This window comes from Eriocheir sinensis, unplaced genomic scaffold (assembly GCF_024679095.1).
Source record: "Eriocheir sinensis breed Jianghai 21 unplaced genomic scaffold, ASM2467909v1 Scaffold1204, whole genome shotgun sequence".
Lineage (NCBI taxonomy): Eukaryota > Metazoa > Arthropoda > Malacostraca > Decapoda > Varunidae > Eriocheir > Eriocheir sinensis.
This window is the reverse complement of record NW_026110524.1, coordinates 45,399-72,982: the sequence shown is the minus strand read 5'-3', so window position 1 is coordinate 72,982 and position 27,584 is coordinate 45,399. Positions and strand designations below refer to the sequence as shown.

The 27,584-nt window shown below is 45.3% G+C and overlaps 1 protein-coding gene across 3 annotated transcripts; it reads left to right on the top strand.

The window, feature by feature from the left end:
* The first annotated feature begins 306 nt into the window (after window positions 1-306).
* LOC126989539 (protein zyg-11 homolog) lies at window positions 307-27,224 on the top strand. Of its 3 annotated transcripts, none has more exons than XM_050848110.1 (11): window positions 307-407; window positions 2,385-2,516; window positions 13,737-14,598; window positions 16,559-16,699; window positions 20,524-20,700; window positions 21,455-21,655; window positions 22,548-22,653; window positions 23,734-23,920; window positions 24,575-24,704; window positions 25,460-25,610; window positions 26,083-27,224. In XM_050848110.1, exons 2-11 carry the CDS (start codon window positions 2,398-2,400, stop codon window positions 26,232-26,234), a joined length of 2,226 nt encoding a protein of 741 aa, XP_050704067.1. In that variant the 5' UTR covers window positions 307-407; window positions 2,385-2,397; the 3' UTR covers window positions 26,235-27,224. The 3 variants fall into 3 exon arrangements, with proteins under 3 accessions (XP_050704067.1, XP_050704068.1, XP_050704069.1); XM_050848111.1 differs by lacking the exon at window positions 307-407 and adding an exon at window positions 832-851; XM_050848112.1 differs by lacking the exons at window positions 307-407; window positions 2,385-2,516 and adding an exon at window positions 10,737-10,943.
* The last annotated feature ends 360 nt before the right edge of the window (window positions 27,225-27,584 follow it).

The window sequence follows — 27,584 nt, the reverse complement described above, 5'->3', positions numbered from 1 at the left end:
AAACTCAAAAGACCCAGACCAAGAAAGACCACAGACCGTTACAAAGGCAAAACTCCCGACCACCGACAACTCAAGGAAGAGGAGGAAGACAATAAGAATAATAACAATAACGTAGTAATAATAATAGTAATAATAATGATAATAATAGTGATAATACCCCTCATGAGACAATAATAAATGAAAAAACACGGCCAAATAAGGAATCCAGAGGCGACTTGAGAGCCCTCGAAGGAGAATCCAAACCCTTTACATAGAATCCGATCCTCCATAAAACCCTCTGGATTCTCTTTAAAGGGTTCGAATCCCCCTAAATCTGTCAAAACAGAACCCCTTATGGCCAGGTAATTAAAGTTCCCTCTCACCTGGACGAGCGAGGTGTATTTGGCCCTGGTTTTAGGGTATTAAAGGTATGGTATGAAAGGGAGGCCGAACACGTTTAGGACACGTTCGGGGCTGTCCCGTACACGTTCTGGACATGTTCGGGAGGGAACGAGAGGGTCAGAATACGTGTGTCCTAGTGCCAGGGTTGTTTTGTGGGTTTTCTGTCCATGTTTTGTTTTTTGCCTTGTTTTTGTCTTGGTTTGTGTTGTTTTCTTCCTTTTCTTCCTGTTTTCATTCACCATTTTTTCTACTCTTGTCTTGTCTTGTTTTAGTCTAGGTGATGTTCAGCACGGATGACTTGGGAGTCCACCGCCCCCCCCCCACACTGTGCTCCACTCCCAGTGTGGCTCAGCTGGCCAGGGGGATAGTTATTACTCTCTGCCCCCTTGGAATAGTCACGTGTAGGGCAGGGGGTAAATATGGAGATTCACTCCGCGCCTCCTCCTTCCTCTTGGCCCCCGCCATTAGAGGTTAGGTTATGTAAAGTTCGGTTTGAGTAGTATAAATCTGCTCCCCCACCCAAAAAAAACGATTTCCCACGGGTCCCCCAAGGTCATTAGGGAAAGGGGATTAGGCCTTTTTCTTTACTTCTAAGTACTTGTGCCTTCATATTATGGTTGAGGGACATGTATTTTGTCCCTTAACTATAATATGGAGGTGAAATATCGTATTTTGGAGGCGCGGAGTCGATCTCCACAATCATCGGACAGGGGCTCATCAGGAATCCCCTGCAGAAACAAGTCCAATTTTCTCTTGAAGGTCTCCGTGCTGCAGTTAGAAATGTCCCAGATGTCCCTTGGCAGGCAGTTGAATAGTCTTGGGGTTAATCTAGCTAACTACTGCATAGGATACTTCATTTGCTTCACATTTGTTAAGTTTAGTTCCTGTTTTTATTCACCTCATTTTTCTTCGTCTCTCATTTTGTCTTTCTGTCGATGTCCTCTTTCTGTGTCTTCCTCTTTCTTCTCTTGTCTTCTTCCCTGTTTCCTCTTCCTTCTTCTCGCTTACTCTTCCTGTGTCTTCTTTCATCTCTCTTCCTCCTTTCTTCTCTTCATTGCATCTGTTTCCTCCTCTCCTTCTTCTCTCTCTGCTTTTAATTCTTCTCTTCCTTTTATTCTTCTCTCTAATTTTTCTTCTTCTTCTATGCTTCCTTGTATCTTCTCTCATTCTTCTTCTCATTCTCTTTCTCCTTCCTGTCTTTCTGCGTTAATTCTCTCTAATTTTTTTTCCTTCTCTTCCCCTTTCTATCTTCTCATTCTCTTTCTCCTTCCTGTCTTTCTGCATTAATTTTCTCTATTTTTTTCTTCTTTTCTCCTTTCAATCTTCTCTCATTCTTCTTCTCATTCTCCTTCTCTTTCCCCCTTTGTCGTCGTCTATCTGCGCTCATTTTCTTTTCTTTTTAATCGGTTAGGTTAGGTTAGGATTTTCTTGGGTAAATGTTTAGTTTAGCTCTGCCACCTCAACTTACCATATACACCTTCATATTGTGGATTAAGGGGTGGGATATATCTTTAGTTTAGCTCCTCCACCTTGAAATACCTTATAAACCTTCATATTTTGGTTTCCTTTTTAATTGATTAGGTTAGGTTAGGTTGGGAATGGTTAAGTTGTTCATAGGTAAATGTTTAGTTTAGCTCTGCCACCTCAAATTACCATATACACCTACATAGTGTGGATTAAGGGGTGGAATATATCTTTAGTTTAGCTCTTTCACCTTGAAATACATTATAAACCTTCATATTTTGTTTCCATAACTTCCAATCCGCAGGCCATGATATTATATGAAGGCGTTTAAGGTATTTTGTGAAGGCGGAGCTGAACTAAACATTTACCCAAGAATAACCCAACCTAACCTAACCTCCACCCGAAATTGACCTCTTGGTTGACCACTCCTTCCTCATTCTTCTGTCAGAGCGGTATTTCTTCTTCCCTTGAGCCGCCTCCCTCACCATAAAAAAACAAAACACTAATAAAATAAATCCTGATCCTGGTCCTCCCTGCAGTGACTATGCCAGGATGGTAGACTGTCCGGGCAGTCTGCAGCAGCTGGTTGTGGAGTTCATTGCCAGCCACGTCACGGATGTCTGCACCTCCCAGCCATCTCTCACCGATGACACGCAAAGGCTACAGTTCAGGTAACTGTTGTATTTACCTAGTTTTACCTAGCAGTAATTTTACAGGGCCTGGGCTTACGCTCATGTGTAGTGCGGCGACGGCCTGATGAACGAGCCTCCCATAACCCACTTAGCCAGTGGGGTACCTCTTTGGCCGACTTGGTAAGGAGTGGCTCTCCCGTCACGCTGGTCGCGGGTTCAATCCCAGGCAGCCGGGGAATACCCTCTCCCTGTTGTGATTAATTTCTCGTGTGTTTTGATACACGCAGAGGACGTGTGGGACCGAGAGAGTAATAGAAAAAAGAGAACAGAAAATCTCGGCATTAAACTGGTGGCATAGCGGTGGGCATCCTATCCTGCGGTTCTGTTGAGTTTCCCCGAAGGGGTAACAGGTAGGATGGCCCATGCTCTCTGAGGATAATAGAAAATGGGAGAGTTGGAGGTATGTCTCTACGGGGACATTGCGAAATTGTGCACCAAAATGGGTCACTGTCTAAAGGTCTCAACACACAGAAATTAATCTACATAGGGGGGAAAGCCGTGTAGTGCGGCGACGGCCTAATGAACGAGCCTCCCATAACCCACTTAGCCAGTGGGGTACCTCTTTGGCCGACTCGGTAAGGAGTGGCTCTCCCGTCACGCTGGTCGCGGGTTCAATCCCAGGCAGCCGGGGAATACCCTCTCCTTGTTGTGATTAATTTCTTGTGTGTTTCGATACACGCAGAGGACGTGTGGGACTGAGAGAGTAATAGAAAAAAGAGAATAGAAAATCTCGGCATTAAACATGTGGTCTCGTCTACATGTCTGTACTCGTCTAGCTTTTCCTTAACCCGGTAGCAGCGAGGATCATGTTTCTTAATGGTCCCTCCAAGCGAGGAAAATGAGAAAACATCACCCCTCACACAAACCATTTCATAATATATATCAAAGCCTTTGTGATCAGATTATGTATCATCTATTTTGGGGGGTTTGTATCATGGCACAAATTTGGCCTGTCGCTGCTACACGGTAAAGCCACAAATTTGGCCCGTCACTGCTACCGGGTTAAAGTTGTGCACACTCTTCGCCGATACTACTTCCTCACTTAGTCTTTTCCAAACCTCTATGTTTCTTTGCGGGAAGCTATATTGTGTGTGTGTGTGTGTGTGTGTGGTGTGTGTGTGTGTGTGTGTGTGTGTGTGTGTATACCTAATTGTTCTTACCTAATTGTATTTTTACAGGATTGAGCAGGCTTGTTTTGACCTGACTTTCAAACAGTTTTGTCAGACAGTTCTTTAAGTTTCAGTTTATTTACCTATTTATAGTATACAGGGCCTAAGCTCAAGCTCGGGCAGTCCTGTCTCCCACTCTATATATGTCTAAAATATTGTGTGTGTGTCTGTGTGTGTGTGTGTGTGTGTGTGTGTGTGTGAATCATTCATTCCAGTTATCATGATCTTATCACACTCGCAACTTCAATTGCCTGCCAGTAAAGTGTGTGTGTGTGTGTGTGTGTGTGTGTGTGTGTGTGTGTACATCATTCATTCATTCCATTTTTTATTTTGGTCACACACTGAACTTGAATTCGCCAGCCAGTAACCTTTATATGTGTGTGTGTGTGTGTGTGTGTGTGTGGGTGTGGGTGTGTGTGTGTGTGGGTGTGGGTGTGTGTGTGTGTGCATCAAGTTTCCCACACCCATGCAGCAGTATTCAAGAGAGGAGAAGGGAGGAAGTACCCAGTGGAAACAACATTAATGGGCAATATAGAAGATATCTGCTCAACATGAAGCAGAAAAACTCAAATGCTAACTCCCAGCAGATAAGTTATCATTACGGGGAACTGCTGCTGGATTTGTGAGATCAAGATAACATGTCTCGCAGTGAGAGTAATTTTCCCCTCAATGGCATGACTTACAAAGGGACAGAGTTCCATGCCAGCGTGAATTGCCACACCTTAGTAAGTTAACTAAATCTTGGTTTCTGGCCTTGTCATGGCGTAAGAAAGTCTCAACGTGCGTGATTTGACCTTATTTTTAGTATATGCTTTTGTATCATTCGGAGATTAGCGGGATTTTTTTTTTTACACCTTTTTTTTTGTTGTTGTTGCCCTTGACCTGATTCCTTAGCTGTAAAAAAAAAAAAAAAAAGCATTCAGGGCATCTCTCCTCCCGAAATTGACTTCTCTTTTGGCCACTCAGCACTCTTTAATATAGGAACAGTGAATACCAGGATTTTTTTCATAATTTTTTTTTCTACTTTATTTCTTTCCTTTTTTTTCGCCCTTGAGCCGCTTCCTTCGCTGTAAAAAAAATAATCATCTTCTCTCTATTTCCTTTCATCCCCATTCTAATTCATTGTCAGGTTTCGTAACCTCGCTACTTAGATGAAGTTTAGGATGTTACGTAACTTCGCTCATTTCTGCAACCATAGCATTCGAGATGATCCAATTTAGTGTGTTCATAATAATAATAGGTTTATTAATGTAAGGCAGACGTCAGGCTGAAAATATACAAATTAAAAATACAAGAAACTAATAGTAAATAGGCTACAGTAGAGGGAGGGAGAGGGTGGGGTGTGGTTTGGGAGAGCTAAAAATAGAGACATAATGGAGAGGGAGGGTGGTGTGAAGGGGTAACTTAGAGGGGTAGCGGCGAGGTGCTAAACTCCACCGCGTATGACTGTCACTGGGCATTAGGGGTGGGCAGGTACCGGTACCAGTACCGGTACTAAAGGGGCTCTCACACATTCCCGGTCCCGGTCGCGACCGTCCCCGATGACTCCCGATAAGCCGGTCGCCGGTCGACCGGCTGTAAGATCGGGGATTGTCGGCGGCAGACCGCCGGTCGACCCTGAGGACCGTAGACGCAGCCGACCACCGCCGGTCAACTTTAAAATTTTCAAAGATATCGGCGATGCGCCCGGTCGACCGGCGGTGTGGAAAAATGTCGCCGGTCGACCGGCGGTCAGCCGCCGACACCCACGGCAGACCGGCGGCAGACCGCCGGTAGACCGGCGGTAGACCGCGAGTGAACACCTGTGTCTGACCTGGGGATAAGCGAGGGAGGAAGGAGGAAAACGAAGAGGTACAGGTGGGAGCGAGGGATGAAGAGAGAGAGGGAGATGAGATAAAGGAGGAAGTTGTTTGTGTGATAGAGAGAGAGAGAGAGAGAGAGAGAGAGAGAGAGAGAATATATATATATATATATATATATATATATATATATATATATATATATATATATATATTTATATATATATATATATATATATATATATATATATATATATATATATATATATATATATATATATATATATATATAGAGAGAGAGAGAGAGAGAGAGAGAGATATAGATAGATAGATAGATAGATAGAGAGAGAGAGAGAGAGAGAGAGAGAGAGAGAGAGAGAGAGAGAGAGAGAGAGAGAGAGAGAGAGAGAAGGGAAAGGAATGGAAGGAGGAACAGGTGGGAGGGAGTGAGGAAGAGAGAGGGAGGGATGGAGGAGAATGAGGAAGGAAGGGAGAGAGGGAGTGAGGAAGAGAGAGGGAGGGATGGAGGAGAATGAGGAAGGAAGGGAGAGAGGGTGGAAAGAGATGAAAAAAAGGAGGAAGAGGAATGGGTGAAAGGAGAGAGAGAGAGAGAGAGAGAGAGAGAGAGAGAGTTTTATGCACACGAATGAATTTAGGTATGAAGCTATTTATGAGGTAATTATAAATATATTAAAATGCAAAGAAAGTGTTTCCTCGTCGATGTGCAGCAGGTCTGCCGCCGGTAGACCGGCGGTCTGCCGCCGGTAGGCCGGCGGTCTACCGCCGACTGACCTGCTGCAGTCGCCGGTCGGAGAAATCGAAAATCGTATATGGTCGCCGGTCTACCGCCGGTAAACCGCCGGCTTACCGGCGGTAAGCCGCCGGTCTACCGCAGGCAGACCGGCGGTAAGCCGCCGGTCCGGGGATTATTGCCTATTTTGTCGGCGGTCAGGCCCCGATCGGCTTATCGGGAGTCATCGGGGACGGTCGCGACCGGGACCGGGAATGTGTGAGAGCCCCTTAACGGTACCAGCTAAACGGTACGGTACCGGTACCAGATTGCTCGGTACCGGTACAAGTTGCTCGGATTTATTTATTGGATTTATTGATAATTCTTCATGTCCGATTTTTTTTTTAGGTTGCTAATAAATATTGTTTTTGTTATTAGACCATGATCGAGTACATCCATAATAACTATACATGCTATTTTTTATCGAAAAAATAAATATTCACTTCATTCAGAGAGAGAGAGAGAGAGAGAGAGAGAGAGAGAGAGAGAGAGAGAGAGAGAGAGAGATCACCACTCAGTGAGTGGATATCTCGGTGATATGGGTACTGGACTACTCGATCATAGTCTAATAACAATAAAAATATTTATTGGCAACCTAAAAAAGAAAAAGAATCGGACATGAAGAATTATCCAGTAACTCCAATAAATAAATCAAATAATAAAATAATGGAAACGGAAGCTGTGATGGAAACGGAAAGCAGGACAAAATGGTGGGAACTTGCGGAGACGGTCAGCGGGGCAGTGACTCAGCGTCTACACACAGGGCCCATACCACATGGAGGCGGGCGAGCGCCGAGCGTCACTAAGATTCAAACGGTACCGGTACTAGCGGCAATGCGCAGTGCCGAGTGATCATTAAGCTTCCCGGAACCCAAGTGATCATGAGGCTTCGCGGTACCAGTACCGATACCAGGTACCGGTACCTGGTAGTAGAAGTATAGTAGTAGTAGTAGTAGTAGTAGTAGTAGTAGTAGTAGTAGTAGTAGTAGTGGTGGTGGTGGTGGACAATTCATAAGTAATTTTATAGCAAACTAATCGAGGAAGGTGGGGAAATAAGAAAATATGGCTTTGAAATGGAGGTGGTGGTCGGGCGGGTAGGCTAATCGCAGCGCTGCCAAACATTAGGCTATGGTCGAGTGTTCGTAGAGGCGTCCGGAATTTTGATAGTTCAGATATGGCAACCCTACCTATGAAGGCATTCTTCATTCATCATCGTCACTGAGCAATTTTACTATATATTTCAGTGCCCATGCTTATGATGAGAAGCCACAATAGTGAATAAAAGGTGTTTAATGTGAAACCTTATTATTTGATCGTTTCTTAATCAATAAAACGCAAAGTAATGCCAGTAACTGTCCATTCGCTTCGTGTCAAACTGTGCGTGTGTATTAATAACTGCAGAAGATAATTCATGGAATGACCTATATATATATATATATATATATATATATATATATATATATATATATATATATATATATATATATATATATATATATATATATATATATATATATATATATATATATATATATATATATATATATATATATATATATATATATATATATATATATATATATATATATATATATATATATATATATATATATATATATATATATATATATCGCCTAAATCTGAACAACGTATAACAACTGTTTTGCAAAGATAAGCACACGACGAGAGCTAAATCATTTCAAGGTTGTCTTCAGTACTGAAGACAACACATGACATTCGCAGTTGCATTTTTTAAAGTAAATGAATGTATAATTGTAATTCAGGTACTACTATGTTATTTTACCGTGTTTTACATCACAACGTATTATAGATTACCATTAAAAGGGAACATTATAACATAAACAATAAATACACATCGCTTCCGTTACCTTCAATTGCTCCCGTACGAAACATTTTGAGAGCGGCGACATCACTTCATATCGCGACTCTACGTAGCTACAGCTTGTAGGAGGCTGCTCTGACGGTGTTGGAGACGTGGAGCTTCCAGTTGAGCTGGTAGTCCACAGTGATGCCTAGTAGTTTGGTGGACTGGACGACCTGGAGGTGGTGTGAGCCAATAGACAGCAGCGGAGGTGGCACATCTCTCTTGGACGTGCAAACGTGCATCACCATGGTCTTGGTGTGGTTGATAGTGGCACTGTTGTCAACCGTCCATGCCTGAAAGTTGTCGAGCGACGCTTGAAGAGGTGCATAGTCAGGATCCGTTGTTGACGGGGACGCCCAAGGTGCTGTCGTCAACATATTTCCAGCGATGCGGTGTGTCCATGAGGGCGTTGTTAATGAGCACCAAGAAGCAAAGCGGACCCATTTTGGTGCCTTGCGGGACGCCACACGTCAGCTCAAGAGGAGTGGAGACCGAGCCCTGGGAGCGAACTATTTGCTGGCGTGCGCTGAGGAAATCAGTCAGCCACGATATTAAATTAGGGTGAAGCCCCAGCTCAATGGCCTTAGTAATGACAACAGTGTGGTCTACAAGGTCAAAAGCTTTCCTGAAGTCGACAAAAGCAAGGGCAAGGGAGGTGTCTCGTTTGTCCAGGTGGCTGTGTATGAAATCTAGAAAGCTGACCAGGCAATGAGTGGTGGAGGAGTGCTTCATGTTGCCAAATTGTTGGATGTCTATGAGGCTACTAATATCATCATAAGCCCAGTTAAAAATAAAATCTTCACAAATGAGGCTGGGAATGGGCGTGATGGCGATTGGCCTTAGGTCATTAAGGGACTGTGAGCTGGAAATTTTGGGGATGGGAGTGACAGGAAGTTTTCCAGTCGCTAGGGCAAGTGTTTTATTCAAGTGAAGCATTTATTATGGAGCAAATGGGGGTGGCAAGTTCAGGGGCAAATTCCTTCAGTGGGCGTGGTAGCTTGTGCGTCCTTAATTTCTTTAATTTATTGAAAACGTCAACCTCCTGGACGGAGGGGGGTGGGGAGGGGGATGGTAGGTAAGCGGGGAGGGCGGTGAGATCAAGTTTTGGGAGGCTTTGACAGATACCCGCGAAATGGGTATTTATCTCCTCGGCCGCCCGGTCAGGTGATAAATGTGAAGTGCAAGGGAAGGAGGGTGAATGTTTGCCGAGTCCACAAAGAGACCTGACCTTGTGATACCACTGTCTGTTGTTGGCCTGTTTTAAGGGGCTCTCACACATTCCCGGTCCCGGTCGCGACCGTCCCCGATGACTCCCGATAAGCCGGTCGCCGGTCGACCGGCTGTAAGATCGGGGATTGTCGGCGGCAGACCGCCGGTCGACCCTGAGGACCGTAGACGCAGCCGACCACCGGTCGACCCTGAGGACCGTAGACGCAGCCGACCACCGCCGGTCAACTTTAAAATTTTCAAAGATATCGGCGATGCGCCCGGTCGACCGGCGGTGTGGAAAAATGTCGCCGGTCGACCGGCGGTCAGCCGCCGACACCCACGGCAGACCGGCGGCAGACCGCCGGTAGACCGGCGGTCGACCGCGAGTGAACACCTGTGTCTGACCTGGGGATTAGCGAGGGAGGAAGGAGGAAAACGAAGAGGAACAGGTAGGAGCGAGGGATGAAGAGAGAGAGGGAGATGCGATAAAGGAGGAAGAGGAATGGGTGAAAGAGAGAGAGAAAAAAAAATATATATATATATATATATATATATATATATATATATATATATATATATATATAGAGAGAGAGAGAGAGAGAGAGAGAGAGAGAGAGAGAAAGGAATGGAAGGAGGAACAGGTGGGAGGGAGGGAAGAGAGGAGGGATGGAGGAGAGTGAAGGAAGGGAGAGAGGGTGGAAAGAGATGAAAAAAAAGGAGCAAGAGGAATGGGTGAAAGGAGAGAGAGAGAGAGAGAGAGAGAGAGAGAGAGAGAGAGAGAGTTTTATGCACACGAATGAATTTAGGTATGAAGCTATTTATGAGGTAATTATAAATATATGAAAATGCAAAGAAAGTGTTTGCTCGTCGATGTGCAGCAGGTCTGCCGCCGGTAGGCCGGCGGTCTACCGCCGACTGACCTGCTGCAGTCGCCGGTTGGAGAAATCGAAAATCGTATATGGTCGCCGGTCTACCGCCGGTAAACCGCCGGCTTACCGGCGGTAAGCCGCCGGTCCGGGGATTATTGCCTATTTTGTCGGCGGTCAGGCCCCGATCGGCTTATCGGGAGTCACCGGGGACGGTCGCGACCGGGACCGGGAATGTGTGAGAGCCCCTTAAGATGGTGTATTTTTTCAGGATAATAGTTTGCTCTGGCGATTTTGATCTCCCTGATGACTCTGTTCCTGAGCTGTCTGTAGCGGGCTGGGTCTGTGTTGTGGGCCCTGTCTCTCTGCGAGATGAGCCTCTTGACGGTGGGGTTGATCCAGGGGGCATCAGATGGATGGACTGGGAACGTCTTGATGGGGAAGCAGGTGTGATAGGCGTAGGTAATAGTGTGCTGGTATTGCTCCCATTTGTGGTTGACGGCTGGCTCATTTGTCACTTCAGTCCAGGGGTGCTGCGTAATCCACTGCCCGAACCGTCTGATGGCCGAGTCAGTCAGGGGCCTGAATGACCTGGCGGAGGATGACTGAGGCAGTGAGGTGGTGTGAGCCAGTTCCCACAGGACTGACAGGTGTCCGCTGCGTCCCATGGGGAGGAGAGGCTGGGGGGGTGAGTACTGCTGGCTCAGGTCGGTCATGATGAGGTCGAGAGTAGTTTGTTGGTGGGTGGGGAAATTTACGACCTGAGTGAGATTCAGTTGGTGCATCGTGTCGTTGACGTCCAGGCGATTAAAATTCCCACATATGACCAACTTTGCAGAGGGGAATCTCACTCGAAGCGCGTCAGCTGTGTCGATGATGTGGTCAACCAGCAGCTGTGCAGTGGGCGCGGGGGGGGGGTATGCCACACAGTAGATGATGGAGGCAGTGTGACCCTCACCCACAGGGCCTCCACTCCCACGGGGGTGTCGACCTGAAGGTGTGAAGAAGTGAGGTCGGAGCGGCAATACAGGGCCACTCCCCCTCCCCTCCTATTAGTCCTGAGATGGTGAAATAGTTCATAGTCATCGATGTTGCAGATCTCAGGAACTATTTGCCACGCCTCCGTGATGGCCACCACACCAGCACCAGTGGACCTGACCGTCACCATTAGTTCCTCGATCTTGTTGCTAAGGGAGGTCACATTGGAGAGGAGTAGAGAGGGCAGACTATACCACGCTCGCGGCACCTCAAAATGTTTGTACGTACTCCTTCTCCGCCACTGGTTTGTTCTGATTCACCCTCGTAACGATGACAGGGATGTTCCTCGCCACTCGTCTGCCTCTCCTTCTGCTTCGATTGCGGAAGAGTTTGGTGTTTTTCAGGCGTGTAATAACGTCCGGCGGAGGGTGGCCGCTCCCTCGCCTTAGTTTAAGCAAGTCACAAGGGCGGTAGCGATAGGTGGGTGGGGCGCACATTATTCAACACTGGCAGCTGCAGCACGCACGCACGAACACACGTATGTCACTCGCAGATGTACAGGATGGTCACTGTTGCGTACGTACACTGTTCAGCTTTAGCAGGTGTGGTCCTTGTTAGTGGAGTGATGAGCGCTTACAGCTACGAAAGGAGTGAAGGGGAAAAAGGGGCCAACAGACTGACCCCGGGCTGCTGCGAGAGCGCCGAGCCGTGTCTTGACCGTGTGAGGTCAGGGACACAAGTGTGTGTGTGTGTGTGTCAGTCTCATTAGGGTAAAGGGGCTCTCACACATTCCCGGTCCCGGTCGCGACCGTCCCCGATGACTCCCGATAAGCCGATCGGGGCCTGACCGCCGACAAAATAGGCAATAGTCCCCGGACCGGCGGCTTACCGCCGGTCTGCCTGCGGTAGACCGGCGGCTTACCGCCGGTAAGCCGGCGGTTTACCGGCGGTAGACCGGCGACCATATACGATTTTCGATTTCTCCGACCGGCGACTGCAGCAGGTCAGTCGGCGGTAGACCGCCGGCCTACCGGCGGCAGACCGCCGGTCTACCGGCGGCAGACCTGCTGCACATCGACGAGCAAACACTTTCTTTGCATTTTCATAATTACCTCATAAATAGCTTCATACCTAAATTCATTCGTGTGCATAAACTCTCTCTCTCTCTCTCTCTCTCTCTCTCTCTCTCTCTCTCTCTCTCTCTCTCTCTCTCTCTCTCCTGTCACCCATTCCTCTTCCTCCTTTCTTTTCATCTCTTTCCACCCTCTCTCCCTTCCTTCCTCACTCTCCTCCTTCCCTCCCTCTCTCTTCCTCACTCCCACCTGTTCTTCCTTCTCTCTCTCTCTCTCTCTCTCTCTCTCTCTCTCTCTCTCTCTCTCTCTCTCTCTCTCTCTCTCTCTCTCTATAAAAAATATATATCAATATATATATCTATATATATATATATCTATCTCTATCTATGTATCTGTATCTATCTATTTATCTGTATCTATCTATCTATCTGTATCTATCTATCTATCTATCTATCTATCTGTATCTATCTATCTATCTATCTATCTATCTATCTATCTATCTATCTATTTATATGTATCTATCTATATATCTATATCTATATATATATATATATATATATATTTTTTTTTTTTTTTTTTCTCTCACCCATTCCTCTTCCTCCTTTATCGCATTTCTCTCTCTTCATCCCTCGCTCCTACCTGTTCCTCTTCGTTTTCCTCCTTCCTCCCTCGCTAATCCCCAGGTCAGACACAGGTGTTCACTCGCGGTCGACCGCCGGTCTGCCGTGGGTGTCGGCGGCTGACCGCCGGTCGACCGCCGGTTGACCGCCGGTCGACCGGCGACATTTTTCCACACCGCCGGTCGACCGGGCGCATCGCCGATATCTTTGAAAATTTTAAAGTTGACCGGCGGTGGTCGGCTGCGTCTACGGTCCTCAAGGTCGACCGGCGGTCTGCCGCCGACAATACCCGATCTTACAGCCGGTCGACCGGCGACCGGATTATCGGTAGTCATCGGGGACGGTCGCGACCGGGACCGGGAATGTGTGAGAGCCCCTTAAGTTCTGAACCATTTTGGAATTTGGAGCTGATGTTCTTTTCTCATTAGGGTATAAGTTTTGAACCATTTTTGAACTTGAACCTGATGCCCTTTTCTCATTAGGGTAAGTTTTGAACCATTTTTGAACTTGAACCTGATGTCCTTTTCTCATCAGGGTAAGTTCTGAACCACTTTGGTACTTGAAGCTAATGTTCTTTTCTCATTTGGGTAATTGATTGCTCTGTCAGCCACCTCTTCGAATTCTTTACAGGAGCAGCGAGTAGCGGGCTTTTTTTATTGTTTCCTATTTTATGTGCCCTTGTGCTGTCTCCTTTGCTGTAAAACAAAAAAGTTCTGAACCATTTTGGGACTTGAAGCTGATGTCCTTTTCTCATTAGGGTAAGTTCTGAACCATTTTTGAACTTGAACCTGATGTCCTTTTCTGTTTCAGGGACTCCAATGCGTTTTTTCACCAGAAAGTTGCGAATCTGCTTCTCCTGACACTGGACCGAAAGGGTTTGCTCAGCGACCTGAGCATGACCCTATTTGACCCCGTGGCGGTCCGACTGAGCCAGGTCAACCTCCACAACGCCGATAATGTGACTTGTAAGGGACTGCGGATGCTTAGGAGTCACCAAATACAGTCGGTGGAAGTGAAAAACCTATCCAAGGTGTCTGTGGACGAACTGATCAGCTGTTTCGGTGAGTGGACTCTGAACAACATCCAGGAGCTGAGCGTGAGCGGGTCGTCCTTCTCCTCGCCGCAGTCGCAGAAGGGTGCGGCCTCGCCTAGGCTCTACGTCGGCCTCAGCAAGCTCAGGAACCTGCATGTGTTGAACGTCAGCGGCACGAAACTCGCATCGCACGCCCTCCTCAACATCTGCACTGACCTGAAGCACCTCACCTCGCTGGACATCTCAAACTGCAATGAGCTGGAGTCGGTGGAGTGCCTCAGGATACGCGCCAAGACCCTACGCTCCCTCAACATGTACAACCTTAAGGTCCTACGCGTTAAGGAGACCGGGGAAGTTTTACGAGACCTCCGGGAACTCGTGCATCTTGACGTCAGTGAGAATAAGAACAACCACGACCTTCTGACGCGCCTCATTCCCTCCTGCTCTGTGGTCCCGGCGCTACTGCGAGATCCGTTCTTCGGCCCTAAGCTGCGGTCCTTCGATATCTCCGGCCAGGACCAGACCCAGCCCGAGGATCTTCACTACTTCCTTAAGGGTCATCCGAACCTTGAGTTTTTGGGGCTGATGCTCACGTCTCTCTGCCTCGACACGATCTTCCTCGACGGGTTTAATATTACCGTAAGTTGTTGGGTGGTTGCTTATTTAAAAAAAATTTTTTTTTTTATTGTTGTTGCTTCCTCTGTTGTTTTGTTTGTCTATCTCTTCTTTGTTCTCCTTCTTCTCTACGTCTTTCTTCTTCATCTTTTTTCTCCTCCTCTTTCTCAATCTTTTTTTTCTCCTTATGATTTTCTTCCTCCTCCTCCTCCTCTTTCTCAATCTTTTTTTTCCTTCTCATGATTTTCTTCCTTCTCCTCCTCCTCCTCCTCCTCCTTTATCTTTTATGTTCTCCTCCTCATTCTTCTCCTCCTCCTCCTCCTCCTCATCTTCAATCTTTTTTCTCATTCCCATTCCTTTCTCTCCTGTCCTCATTCTCAATCTTCTCCTCCTCCTCCTCCTCCACCTTATCTTGGAAGCCTAAGGTAGATAAGAAAGTTGAGGTTTAGGTCTATCTTGATCCTCTTCCAAATCCCAAACATTAATATTGAAGGGTTCTAAGAAGTCTGTTACTCAACCTCCTTCATCCATCTTGCAACCTCTTCCTGCCGGTGTTTTCCGTTCCAACTTGCCACCAACTTGACGTGTACTTGTTTGTGTCTTCATTTGCATCATCATCATCATCATCATCGTTTAACGTCCATTTATTCTCTATGGTGGGGTTGGACGGGATATGAGCCTCCTCCACTGTTGTCGGTCCATAGCCATTTCTTCCGTGATGTTCAGCCTCCTCATATCTTCCGTCTTCATTGGCATTGGATTCTCTTGACTGATTTGACTGATGGAAGAGAGTATATGGTTGTCAAGAGAGGGAGGGACTCGTAACCCATGTGACCCTATTAACCCGTCCACTGTTATTGCCCAGGGTCATAAAACTACCCCTGGAAATATCCCAAACTGCTGCGAAAACCTTGTCAAATATATGTACTAGGGTCAGACTATCACCAGGGTCATAAAACTATCCCTGGAAATACCCCAAACTGCTGCAAAAGCCTTGTCAAATATATGTACTAGGGTCAGACTACCACCAGGGTCAGACTACCACCAGGGTCACAAAACTACCCCTGGAAATACCCCAAACTGCTGCGAAAACCTTGTCAAATATATGTGCTAGGATCAGATTACCACCAGGGTCATAAAACTATCCCTGGAAATGCCCCCAGAATTGCTACAAAAGCCTTGTCAAATATATGTACTAGGGTCAGACTACCACCAGGGTCATAAAACTACCCCTGGAAATGCCCCCAAAATTTGCTCCGAAAGCCTTGTCAAATAATTATGTGTCCTAGGGTCAGACTGCCACTAGGGTCATAAAACTACCCCTGGAAATGCCCCCCAAATTTGCTCCGAAAGCCTTGTCAAATAATTATGTGTACTAGGGTCAGACTACCACCAGGGTCATAAAACTACCCCTGGAAATGCCCCCAAATTGCTCTGAAAGCCTTGTCAAATATGTGTACTAGGGTCAGACTACCATCAGTGTCATAAAACTACCCCTGGAAATGCCCCCAAAAACTGCTCCGAAAGCCTTGTCAAATACGTGTGGGCTACTTTCAAGAGGAGGGTATCAGGTCACCTCTTCTCCTGAAATTGACCTGTCTTTCAGCCACTCCTCTTGACTCTTGTAGGAGCAGTGAGTAGCGGCCTTTTATTTTATTTTTCATTTTTTGTTTCCTTTTTTTTGTGCCCTTGAACTGTTTCCTCTTCTGTAAAAAAAAAAAAAAAAAAACAACAACAACAACTTTGGGGTCGAAATGTTCAAAAATACGTCCCTCTCTCTCTCTTCACCTCTGCGCAACCCCCTTCCCTTCCCCAGTACCCAATAGCCCACCTCCAAAAATGTGACCTTCCGTGCAGTGAGTTTGAATGCACCCAAATTGACCTCCTTGAGCCATTCAGACTGACTTTTTTTTTTTTTTTCTTTCCTTTTTACTTATTCATCTATTTATTTTATTTGTTCATTTTGGCACCTTTCCCCGGGCAGGTTACGGGGGTGGCGAGGGCGGACCAGCTGGTGGAGGCGCTACGCAGGTACCCGTCCAGGATAGAGTACGTCCCCAAGATCCTCTACAAGATCTTCATGCTCACTACGCACTTTGAGAACCCACGCCCCGATGTGATAAAGGTAAGGGGCGGACGTCTTTTTGTTTTTATTTTGTGTCGTTTTTGTTTTTGTAGGAGTAGAAATGTCTGCGTAATGGGGGACTTTAATTATAGGAACATAGACTGGGAAGACCTAGTGGGTGACCTGGAAGTCGAGGACTTTCTTGAAGTTATACAAGATAATTTCCTTAAGCAGGTAGTTACTGAGCCTACCAGAGGAGATAACATATTAGACTTAGTCCTAACCAATAATGGGAACTTGCTACGTGAGTTGGAGGTGGGCGGAGAGTTAGGAAATAGTGACCACAGAACGGTTCGTTTTAGCTTAGACAGGGCGGTAACCCGCGAACCAAACCCAGTGTTAGTGCCAGATTTTAGAAGAGCAAATTACGAGGGGCTTCGAAGACATCTTGAAGGGGTAAACTGGGATAATTTAGGGATTCATGAGGGCCAGAACTGCGGATTGGAGAGCCAGGAAAACCAGGTAGAAATGTCTTACAATAATTTAGTTAGAGTAATAGTAGAGGGGCAAGGACAGCATATACCACAGCGAACACTTAGAAAAGAAAACAATGATCCTAAGTGGATGACTCGTGGACTAAAACACGAGATTGGGTTAAAGAAGGGAATTTATCAGAAAATAAAGAATGGTGAAACACATCTCAGGGGCCGGTATGTCGAACTATCTAGATTAGTTAAGAAAAACACCAGGATAGCAAAAAGGAACTATGAGATCAAAGTAGCAAATGAGGCAAAAAGTAATCCTAAGGGCTTCTTTCAGATGTATAGAACAAAAACACGGGAGAAAATTGGACCGCTGAAAACAAACACAGGGGAGCTAGTAGAAAATTACGAAAATATGAGCACATTGTTGAACGACTACTTCCTTTCAGTATTCACACAGGAGGATTGAACGACTATACCGGAAAGAGTTCAGGTGTACGAGGGCGGGGATGGCGATAAATTGAGGGATATAATCATTACCAGGCAAGTAGTTCAGGATGAGATAGATAAGCTTAAGAAGAACAAGTCGCCAGGTCCTGATGGGATATTTCCGAGGGTATTAAAGGAATTAGCCGATATACTCAGTGACCCACTAACCGACATCTTTAAGATGTTGGTAAATACTGGCTATGTGCCGAGCCTATGGAAAGTAGCTAATGTGACGCCGATTTTTAAAAAGGGGGACAGGTCAGTTGCTTCAAACTATCGCCCAATTAGCTTAACATCGGTTATAGGCAAGATGCTGGAGTCCATAATAGCCAGGAACATTCGGGAGCATTTAGAGAAACATAGCTTAATTCACGACTCGCAGCATGGGTTCACAAAAGGTAGGTCATGCCTCACCAATCTCTTGTCCTTCTACAATAAAGTATTTGAGGCGGTTGAGAGAGATGAAAATTATGATGTAATCTATCTTGATTTTAGTAAAGCGTTTGACAAAGTTCCTCACCAACGACTGTTGCTTAAATTACAGGCTCACGGAGTAGAGGGTAAAGTTTTGAACTGGGTCAAGGCGTGGCTTAGCAATAGGAAGCAAAGAGTGCAAATCAATGGTAAAAGATCTGACTGGGGATGTGTTACGAGTGGGGTCCCACAAGGTTCGGTATTAGGTCCACTTTTGTTTATTATTTATATCAATGACTTAGATACAGGAATTAGTAGTGATGTTAGTAAATTTGCAGATGATACCAAGATCGGTAGAGTAATTGAGTCGGATCAGGACGCTAGTATTCTCCAAGGTGAACTCAACAGATTGTATGACTGGGCAGATAAATGGCAGATGGAGTTCAATGTAGGGAAGTGCAGTATTCTGAGTGTAGGTAGGAACAACCCCTCACTTAACTATTGCTTAAATGACACTCTCATAAGTAGGTCTGGGTGCGAGAGGGATTTAGGGGTCTTAGTGAGCTCTGATCTCCGTCCAAGGGCACAATGCATTCAAGCTAGAAATCGAGCTAATAGGGTACTGGGATTTATTTCAAGGAGCGTAAGCAACAGAAGCCCCGAAGTCTTCCTCAAACTATATTTAGCATTAGTTAGACCTCATCTTGACTATGCGGTTCAGTTCTGGTCACCTTACTATAGAATGGATATCAAAATGTTGGAATCGGTGCAGAGGAGGATGACTAAGATGATTCAGGGGTTGAGAAACTTGCCATACGAGGGAAGCCTCAAACAGTTAAACTTGCATTCTCTAGAAAGGCGAAGGGTACGTGGAGAAATGATCGAGGTTTATAAATGGATGAAGGGCTTAAACTGGATAAATTCAGATTCAACAGGGACATTGGCAAAAATCGGTTTACTAACAGGGTGGTGGATGAGTGGAATAGGCTTAGCAGTCATGTGGTGAGTGCCAATACAATTGTCACATTCAAAAATAGACTAGATAAATTCATGGACAGCGATATTAGGTGGGGTTAGATACACGGGAGCTTAGGGTCAAAGGAGCTGCCTCGTGCAGGCCTACCGGCCTCTTGTGGACTCCTGCGTTCTTATGTTCTTATGTTCTTATGTTTTGAGAAGAGAGTAAGATTGAGGATGAAGACGAGAAGGAGAAGAATGAGGAGGAGAAAAAGGATGATGATCAGGAGGAGAAGGAGATGGAGGAGGAGGAAAAGAATGAAGAGGGGAAAAAAGATTGAAAATGAGGACGAGGAAGAGGAGAAGAAAAAGAATGAGGAGGAGAAAAGAGTTGAAGATGAGGAGGAAGAGAAGGAGGAGGAGAAAAAGATTGAAAATGAGGAAGAGAAAAGAGATTGAAATTGAAGAGGAGGAGGAGGAGGAAAAGAATGAGGAGAAAAAAAATTAAAAACGAGGAAGAGAAAAGGGATTGAAAATGAAGAGGAGGAGGAGGAGGAGGAGGAGAAGAAGGAACCCTATCTCTCCTTTCAGCTAATCCTGCCCATAATGAACCACCTCTTTCCTCTCCTCCGCCTCCTCCTCCTCCTCTTCCCTTGCATGTTAAGTCATCAAAATCACCCAAACATACCGACCAAGAAATTGACCCTTAGCTTTGCCTCTTATTCCAGCTGATCTGTCTATAATGAACCACCTCTTTCTGCTTTTCCTCCTCCTTGTCCTGTGTGTTCTCTTTGCATGTTAACTCTTTAGATCGGACACACTAACCAACCTCACCAACCAACGCTCATCCCTGCCTCTCCTTTCAGCTGATCCTCTCTTCCTCCTCCTCCTCCTCCTCCTCATCCTTCTCCTCCTCCTGTGCATCCCCTTTGCATGTTAACTCTTTAGATCGGACACACTAACCAACCTCACCAACCAACGCTCATCCCTGCCTCTCCTTTCAGCTGATCCTCTCTTCCTCCTCCTCCTCCTCCTCATCCTTCTCCTCCTCCTGTGCATCCCCTTTGCATGTTAACCCTTTAGATCAGACACACTAACCAACCTCACCAACCAGCGCTCATCCCTGCCTCTCCTTTCAGCTGATCCTCTCTTCCTCCTCCTCCTCCTCAGCCTTCTCCTCCTCCTGTGCATCCCCTTTGCATGTTAACCCTTTAGATCAGACACACTAACCAACCTCACCAACCAGCGCTCATCCCTGCCTCTCCTTTCAGCTGATCCTCTCTTCCTCCTCCTCCTCCTCCTCATCCTTCTCCTCCTCCTGTGCATCCCCTTGCATGTTAACCCTTTAGATCAGACACACTAACCAACCTCACCAACCAGCGCTCATCCCTGCCTCTCCTTTCAGCTGATCCTCTCTTCCTCCTCCTCCTCCTCCTCATCCTTCTCCTCCTCCTATGTGCATCCCCTTTGCATGTTAACTCTTTAGATCAGACACACTAACCAACCTCACCAACCAGCCCTCATCCCTGCCTCTCCTTTCAGCTGATCCTGCCCGTCATGAACACCCACAGTAGTCAGAGCGCCATCCAGCTTGCAGGGACGGCTTGCCTCTACAACCTGACGAAGGCGCACGTCGGGGAGCAGATCCACCCACACCTCCTGCGGGATATGGTGCACACAACGCTCACTGCCATGAACAACTTCCCCGAGCATGCTCAGGTACGTGTTTCTCAGCCCTCAAAAATCAGAGGATATAACTGCGGAAACTACTTAAAATTGACCTCTCTCTCTTGGCCGTTCGTCTGCAGTACGCTCCGTTATTAGCAGGCATTTTTGTTTTTGTTTTTTAGTGATGTTTTTCCCCATGAGATATTTCCTTTACCATAAAAAAAGAGAAACATCACCATATGCCTGAAATTGACCTCTCTCTCGGTCGTTCGTCTGTAGTACTCTCTTCTATTACAACCGTTATTAGTAGGCTTTTTTATTGTTTTTTAGTGATGTTTTTGCCCTTAAGATATTTCCACATATACAACCTGAAATTGACCTCTTTCTCGGCCCTTCGTCTGTAGTACGCTCACTTATTACAGCTGTTATTATTTTGCTTTTTTTATTGTTTTTCTGTGATGTTTTTACCCATGAAATACTTTCGTTTTTTCTTCAACGCTTTCCATTTTTTGCAGTTCCCCTTTTTTTCTCTCATTTCATCTCTTGTTTTCCCCCTTCATCTTTCCTTAGTCCCTTTCCGTTTTCTCCTTATCTCTGTTTCACTTCCATCTGACTTTCGTTTTTTTCTTCATTGCGCGCCATTTTTCGCAGTTTCCCCTTTTCTTTACCATAAAAAAAAGAGGAACATCACCATATATGAGCCACCTTCCGTGACGTATAAACACAACAACAAAAAGGGTGTGATAGTAGATGCCTCAAACTCACATCCCCCCACACCCTCACCAGCACCTCCCTGCCTCCACAGCTCCAGAAGAATGGCCTCCTCACCCTCTGCTGTGATCGCATCCTACACGAGGTCTCCTTCGACAAGTACTGGTGTGCCCGCCTCGTCCTCGACTGTCTCCTAACCTTCAACGACCCCTCCACAGACCGCATGGCCGTCGCTATCTGCTCAATCATAGCCGCCAAGATATCTACCGCCCAGACCACGCTTCTCGGTGCCAAGGTGAGGCTCAGGGGTGGACGCTGGTGTACCATGTTTCCCTATCTCTATTCTCAAGACAGGGTTGAACTATAAATCTCGTTATTGCAGCCTAGGAGACGTTTTTTGGGGTCGGAAATCAGAAAATACAAGAGACTGAGGGTCATATTTTAAAACATTTCGTCGCCCAAGTTTTAACACGGCTTTTGAATGAGGTTAGGGCATTTCGAGGAGTACCTTTATGACCCTGGTGGTAGTTTGGCCCTTCTTCAGTAGCATGAACCTAAAAAAATACTCATTAGAATCCAATTGATCCCCTCTTTGACCTTTAGAAATAGTTGATGTGAGAAGCAAAAGTGTCTTATAATGCCGACCTGAGTACATAGAAATGAGGAAGATGAGAGAGGAGTTTGGAGGAGTGATTCAGGCACTGGATGAGGTTAAAAGGAGAGATGAAGAGCCAAGGAGAAGTGATGAAACTGAGTACGACAGTATGGCAACGCTGGGTAGAAGTGTTACCCGTTTATGTTAGGCATTTGGGAGATAGTTTGTGTCTATTTAGGGTAACGTGTATTGTGGGATTTGGTACAGTCCGAGTGTGCTATGGGGGGCTTCGTGGTGCAGTGGTTAGCACACTCGGCTCACAACTGAGAGAGGCTGGGTTCAATTTCCGGGCGGAGTGGAAAAATTTGGGTGGCTTTTCTGATACCCTACACCCCTGTCCACCCAGTAGTGAATGGGTACCAGGTATTAATTGGGGGTTGTGTCCCGTCTCCTGGGATCTGTGCCCTTCTCCTATAGTTCCTTCCCCTTCTATCTCTCTCCGGCATATGACCACAGATGTTGCGCCGGCTAAACGAAACTTTCCAACTTTTCCGAGTGCACTACCAGTAACGTCTTTTCCTCTCCCCCCCAGAATGAATACATGCAGAAGTTGCTCACTCTAGTCAAAAGGCGGATGGAGGAGAAGACGGTGGACATGACCCTTAAGTTTACCCTCTCGGCCCTGTGGAACCTGACGGGTGAGTTGTGGATCGTCTCTGGGGATACCTGGGGAAGGCCAATGTAATGGAGATGAGCGCTGAGGCCATGTGCACCTGTAGCGTATGCCCCTGACTTGACCTTTGCTTTAACCCTTTTGGCACTCATCTTTTTGGCACTCATTTTTTTGGCACTCATAATTTTGGAACTCATCTTTTTGTTAGTCATCCTTTTATTACTAATTTTTGGCACTCATTTTTTTGGCACTCATTTTTTGGAACTCATATTTTTGGTACTCATATTTTTGACACTCATATTTTTGACACTCATATTTTTGGCACTCATTTTTTTGGCACTCATTTTTTTGGTACTCATATTTTTGGAACTCATATTTTTGGTACTCATATTTTTGGAACTCATATTTTTGGTACTCATATTTTTGGTACTCATATTTTTGGTACTCATATTTTTGGTACTCATATTTTTGACAGTCATATTTTTGGCACTCATTTTTTTGGTACTCATATTTTTGGTACTCATATTTTTGGTACTCATATTTTTGGTACTCATTTTTTTGGAACTCATATTTTTGGTACTCATATATTTGGTACTCATATTTTTGGTACTCATATTTTTGGAACTCATATTTTTGGTACTCATATATTTGGTACTCATATTTTTGGAACTCATATTTTTGGAACTCATATTTTTGGTACTCATATTTTTGACACTCATTTTTTGGAACTCATATTTTTGCCACTCATATTTTTGACACTCATATTTTTGGTACTCATATTTTTGGAACTCATATTTTTGGTACTCATATTTTTGTTATTCATCCTTTTAGTACTAATTTTTGGCACTCATTTCTGGCACTTATTATTGGCAGTCATCTTTTTGGCACTCATTTTTGGCACTTATTTTTGACACCTATTAACTCATCTTTTTTGGGCACCTATCAGTAATCCTCCATTATTATTCTCTTCTTATCCGCTTACGTATTCATTTTACCTTCATTATTACTACTCATCATTACTTTCAACATCTATATACTCGTCTTTCTGTCAACTTACTCATGGGATCAGAGCACTGCCGTACTCATGACGTTCCCCCCTCAACAGACGAGTCCCCGGCTACCTGCGAGGTGTTCTTGAAGGAGAATGGCCTTGAACTGTTCCTGCAGCTGCTGAAGGTGTTTGCCAAGGACGCTGCCGTGGAGACGAAGGTGCTTGGTCTCCTCAACAACATAGCAGAGGTGTCCCCGCTTCGTGGTGCGCTCATCAACAAAAGCTTCCTCACCCAGCTGGAGTGAGTTCAGCGCGACAGTTTTTTTTTTTACAGCAGAGGAGTCAGGTCAAGGGCATAAAAAGGAAACAAATGTGAAAAAAAAGCCTGGTGCTCACTGGTTTGTTATTTTGTCTTCTGTCTCTGTTTTCGTATTATCTTCCTGTCAGTGTTTTTGTTTTTTATCTTCTTATGTTCTTATCTCTGTCATTTTATTATTTTTTCTTCCATCTCGGTTTTTGTGTTATCTTCCTGTTAGTATTATTGTCTTTATCTTCTTATGTTCTTCAGGTTGCTACTGTAAAAGGAAGGAGAGGAGGAGGAAAGAGAAGGAGAGGGAAGAGAAAGAGATACAAAAAAAATAAGGAAAGAACAAAAAAAAACCTGCATACATTTCCCACCGTCGAAAACATAACTCCATTCTCTGTTCCCCCTTCAGGTTGCTACTATAAAAGGAAGAAGGAGAGGAGGAGGAAAGAGAAGGAGAAGGAAGAGGAGATACAAAAAAATTAGGTTGCTACTGTAAAAGGAAGGAGAGGAGGAGGAAGAAGGAGAGGAGGAGGAAAGAGAAGAAGAAGGAAGAAAATAAAATAAGAAGAGAACAAAAAAAACTGCATACATTTCCCACCGGTCAAAACATAACAAACATAACACCATCCTCTGTTCTTCCCCCTTCAGGTTGCTGCTCTGGTCCCCTAACGTTGATGTGAGTTACTTCGCTGCTGGAATCGTCGCCCACTTGGTGTGTGCTGGAAAGGACTCTTGGAAGGACCCCACAACCGGCCGAGAAAGCCTCCTGGAAGAGCTCGTAAGTCCTGCAGGAGAGCTTGATATGAGGGAGAGAGAGAATATGATACAAAAAAAAAATTAGTAAAGAAACAAAAACATTAAGAGAGAAAGTAAAAAGAGTAAGAGAGAGAGAAAGATAGAAAGAAAGGAAGATATAGAAAGTGTGTATGTATGTATGTATGTATGTATGTGTGTATGTGTATGTATGTATATATGTATGTGTGTGCAGTATTGTTGGTGGAGCTTGCAAGTCCACCAAAAGAGTATACCATAAGAGAGAGAGAGAGAGAGAGAGAGAGAGAGAGAGAGAGAGAGAGAGAGAGAGAGAGAGAGAGAGAGAGAGAGAGAGAGAGAGAGAGAGAGAGAGAGAGAGAGAGAGAGAGAGAGAGAGAGAGAGAGAGAGAGAGAGAGAGAGAGAGAGAGAGAGAAATTGTACTCATAATTTTTTGGTATTCATTGTTTTGGCACTCATAATTTTGGTACTCATCTTTTTGGCACTCATATTGGCATTCATGTTTTTGGTACTCATCTTTTTGGTACTTATATTTTTGGGACTCACATTTTTGGCACTCATATTTTTGGCACTCATTTTTGGTACTCATAATTTTGGGACTCGTACTCATAATTTTGGGACTCATCTTGGTACTTATATTTTTGGTCCTCATCTTTTTGGTACTCATCTCTTTGGCACTGATTTTGGTGTTCATATTGGTACTGAATGCTTTGGTACTCATTTTGGTACTCACATTTCTGGCACTCATTTCCTCGGCCCAGGGCAAGGTGGTCATCAGTTGGGAGCAGCCGAAGGAGGAGATGGTGGCCTACCGTTCCTTCCAGCCCTTCATCCCCCTCCTGACGGCCCTCAACATGTACCAGGTTCAGCTGTGGGCCGTCTGGGCACTGCATCACGTCACCACCAAGAACAGTGAGTGCCGGTCCGCTCCTTGTTGTGCTTCGCTTCATTCTGATGTCTCTGATTTTTCGTTTGTCGTAGTTTTCCGTTTCTGTCTCTTTGCTTCATTCCGACTTCTCTCTTTTTTCGTTTGTCGTAGTTTTCCATTTCTGTCTATCCGCGTCATTACGACTTCTATTTTTTTGTTCGTCATAGTTTTCCATTTCTATCTCTTTGCTTCATTCCGATTTCTCTCTTTTTTCATTTGTCGTAGTTTCCCGTTTCTGTCTCTTTGCTTCATTCCTCCTTTCTGACTCTGGTTTTCCCTTCTCATTTTCCTCCATTCCTCTACGTTTTCAGGCCTGGTTCTTTATCTTTCTTTGCACATACAGTTCAGTAGCTTCTCCCGTTTCCCTTTTGTCTCACCATCTAATATATCTTTCTTCCTTCATCCGTACTTCTCCTTCCCTCTTCTGGCCAGCTAATCTTTCCTCCATTTCCTCAGGCAAGCGTTACTGTCACATGTTGGTACGGGAAGGAGTTGACGACGTCCTACGCAAGCTAGTCAGCCTCCCGGACTCTAATGCCTCAGTCCGAGAGTTGGCTGGGAGGGTAGTGGACGTTCTGCAGGAGAACGGCTTCACTAAGGACCTATAATGGAAGCTTTGACCCTGCTAGTACCCCAGGATCCTCACTCAAGGGGTATCGTGCGCCCCTTCTACCTACCAGCCAGCCGACCCATCACTCAAGTCCTCATCGTCATCATCATCCCTCTCGGTGTCCCTATCTTCTTTCTTGCTCCTGATTATGTTTTCTCTCGACGGTGGCGGCGGTGTGTTTCGTGTCATTTGTGTTGCGTATGTTGCTCGTCGTGTTGTGTTGTGTGGGGGGGGGGTGTCAAGCGTCATCCCCGAACATGCGTTGTAACAGCACATCAGGAAGGGTGTTTTTTGACCTGTGACCTTGTTGCGGTGTGGGATAGACCAGCCCGTGTCATTGGGAGGCTGTGATGGAGTGGACAGAATGGAGAGGAGGAGGATAATTAATAAAGTACGAATTAGTGATCCAAGAATTGTAGACCTGACAGAAGGGAAAGGAAGGTTGTCATGGTGAGTTAGAGAGTGAACGAAGAGAACGGAATTGAGATAGTGGATAGAAGGGAGAGGAGGAATTATTATCAGAAGAGGAAGCATGTATTACAGACCCAAGAATTATATATGAAAAGACCTGACATACGGGAGAGGAAGGTTGTCATTGTGAGTTAGAGAGTGAGTGCAGAGGTTGTGGTTGTAGGAAATTGAATGAGAGAGTTGCCAGGAGGTGTTGATGCTGTGGTTGTGATGTCGAGGATGGCATAACACACTGAAGTCACACCAGGGCATTATACATATTAACCCAGTAGGAGCAGGGATCATGTTTCTTAATGGTCCCTCCAAGCGAGAAAAATGAGAAAAAATCACCCCTCACACAAACCAGTTCATAATATATATCGAAGCATTTGTGATCAGATTATGTATCATCTATTTTGGGGTTTATATCATGGCACAAATTTGGCCCGTCGCTGCTACACGGGGAAGCCACAAATTTGGCCTGTCGCTGCTACACGGGGAAGCCACAAATTTGGCCCGTCGCTGCTACCGGGTTAAGGGAGGTGGAAAAGTATGATGATGTTGTACTTTCTTTTATTTTTTGTATTTGTGTTTGCGATTCAGCATCAGCATCACCCTATTATCACACTCGGAACATTGCACCAATCACTCAGGACCCCAAAAAACCCTCGTACCCACAGAGTTAACGATATTCTGTTAAAGTCATCGTTAAAATCGTTAATTATCGGTGTCTGTTTGCGAGAGTTATGAGTTGGAAACCAGAAATATGTTGTTTGACTGACTAAAGTGCAGGGGACAGTGATAGATGGTGGAAATTGTTGGTAGCAGGAACTAAATAATAAAGGAGATAAAGATGAATTTGGTTGATGGCAAAAACAAAATAATAAACAAGATGAAA

What these genes read in the sequence shown, in the direction of transcription:
- LOC126989539 (XM_050848110.1), top strand. Translation starts at nt 2,398, where the DNA reads ATGGTAGACTGTCCGGGCAGTCTGCAGCAGCTGGTTGTGGAGTTCATT. An exon ending in ACTTCCCCGAGCATGCTCAG is followed by an intron (nt 20,701 to 21,454) that starts GTACGTGTTTCT and finishes CTGCCTCCACAG; the next exon opens with CTCCAGAAGAATGGCCTCCT. An exon ending in AGCTTCCTCACCCAGCTGGA is followed by an intron (nt 23,921 to 24,574) that starts GTGAGTTCAGCG and finishes TTCCCCCTTCAG; the next exon opens with GTTGCTGCTCTGGTCCCCTA.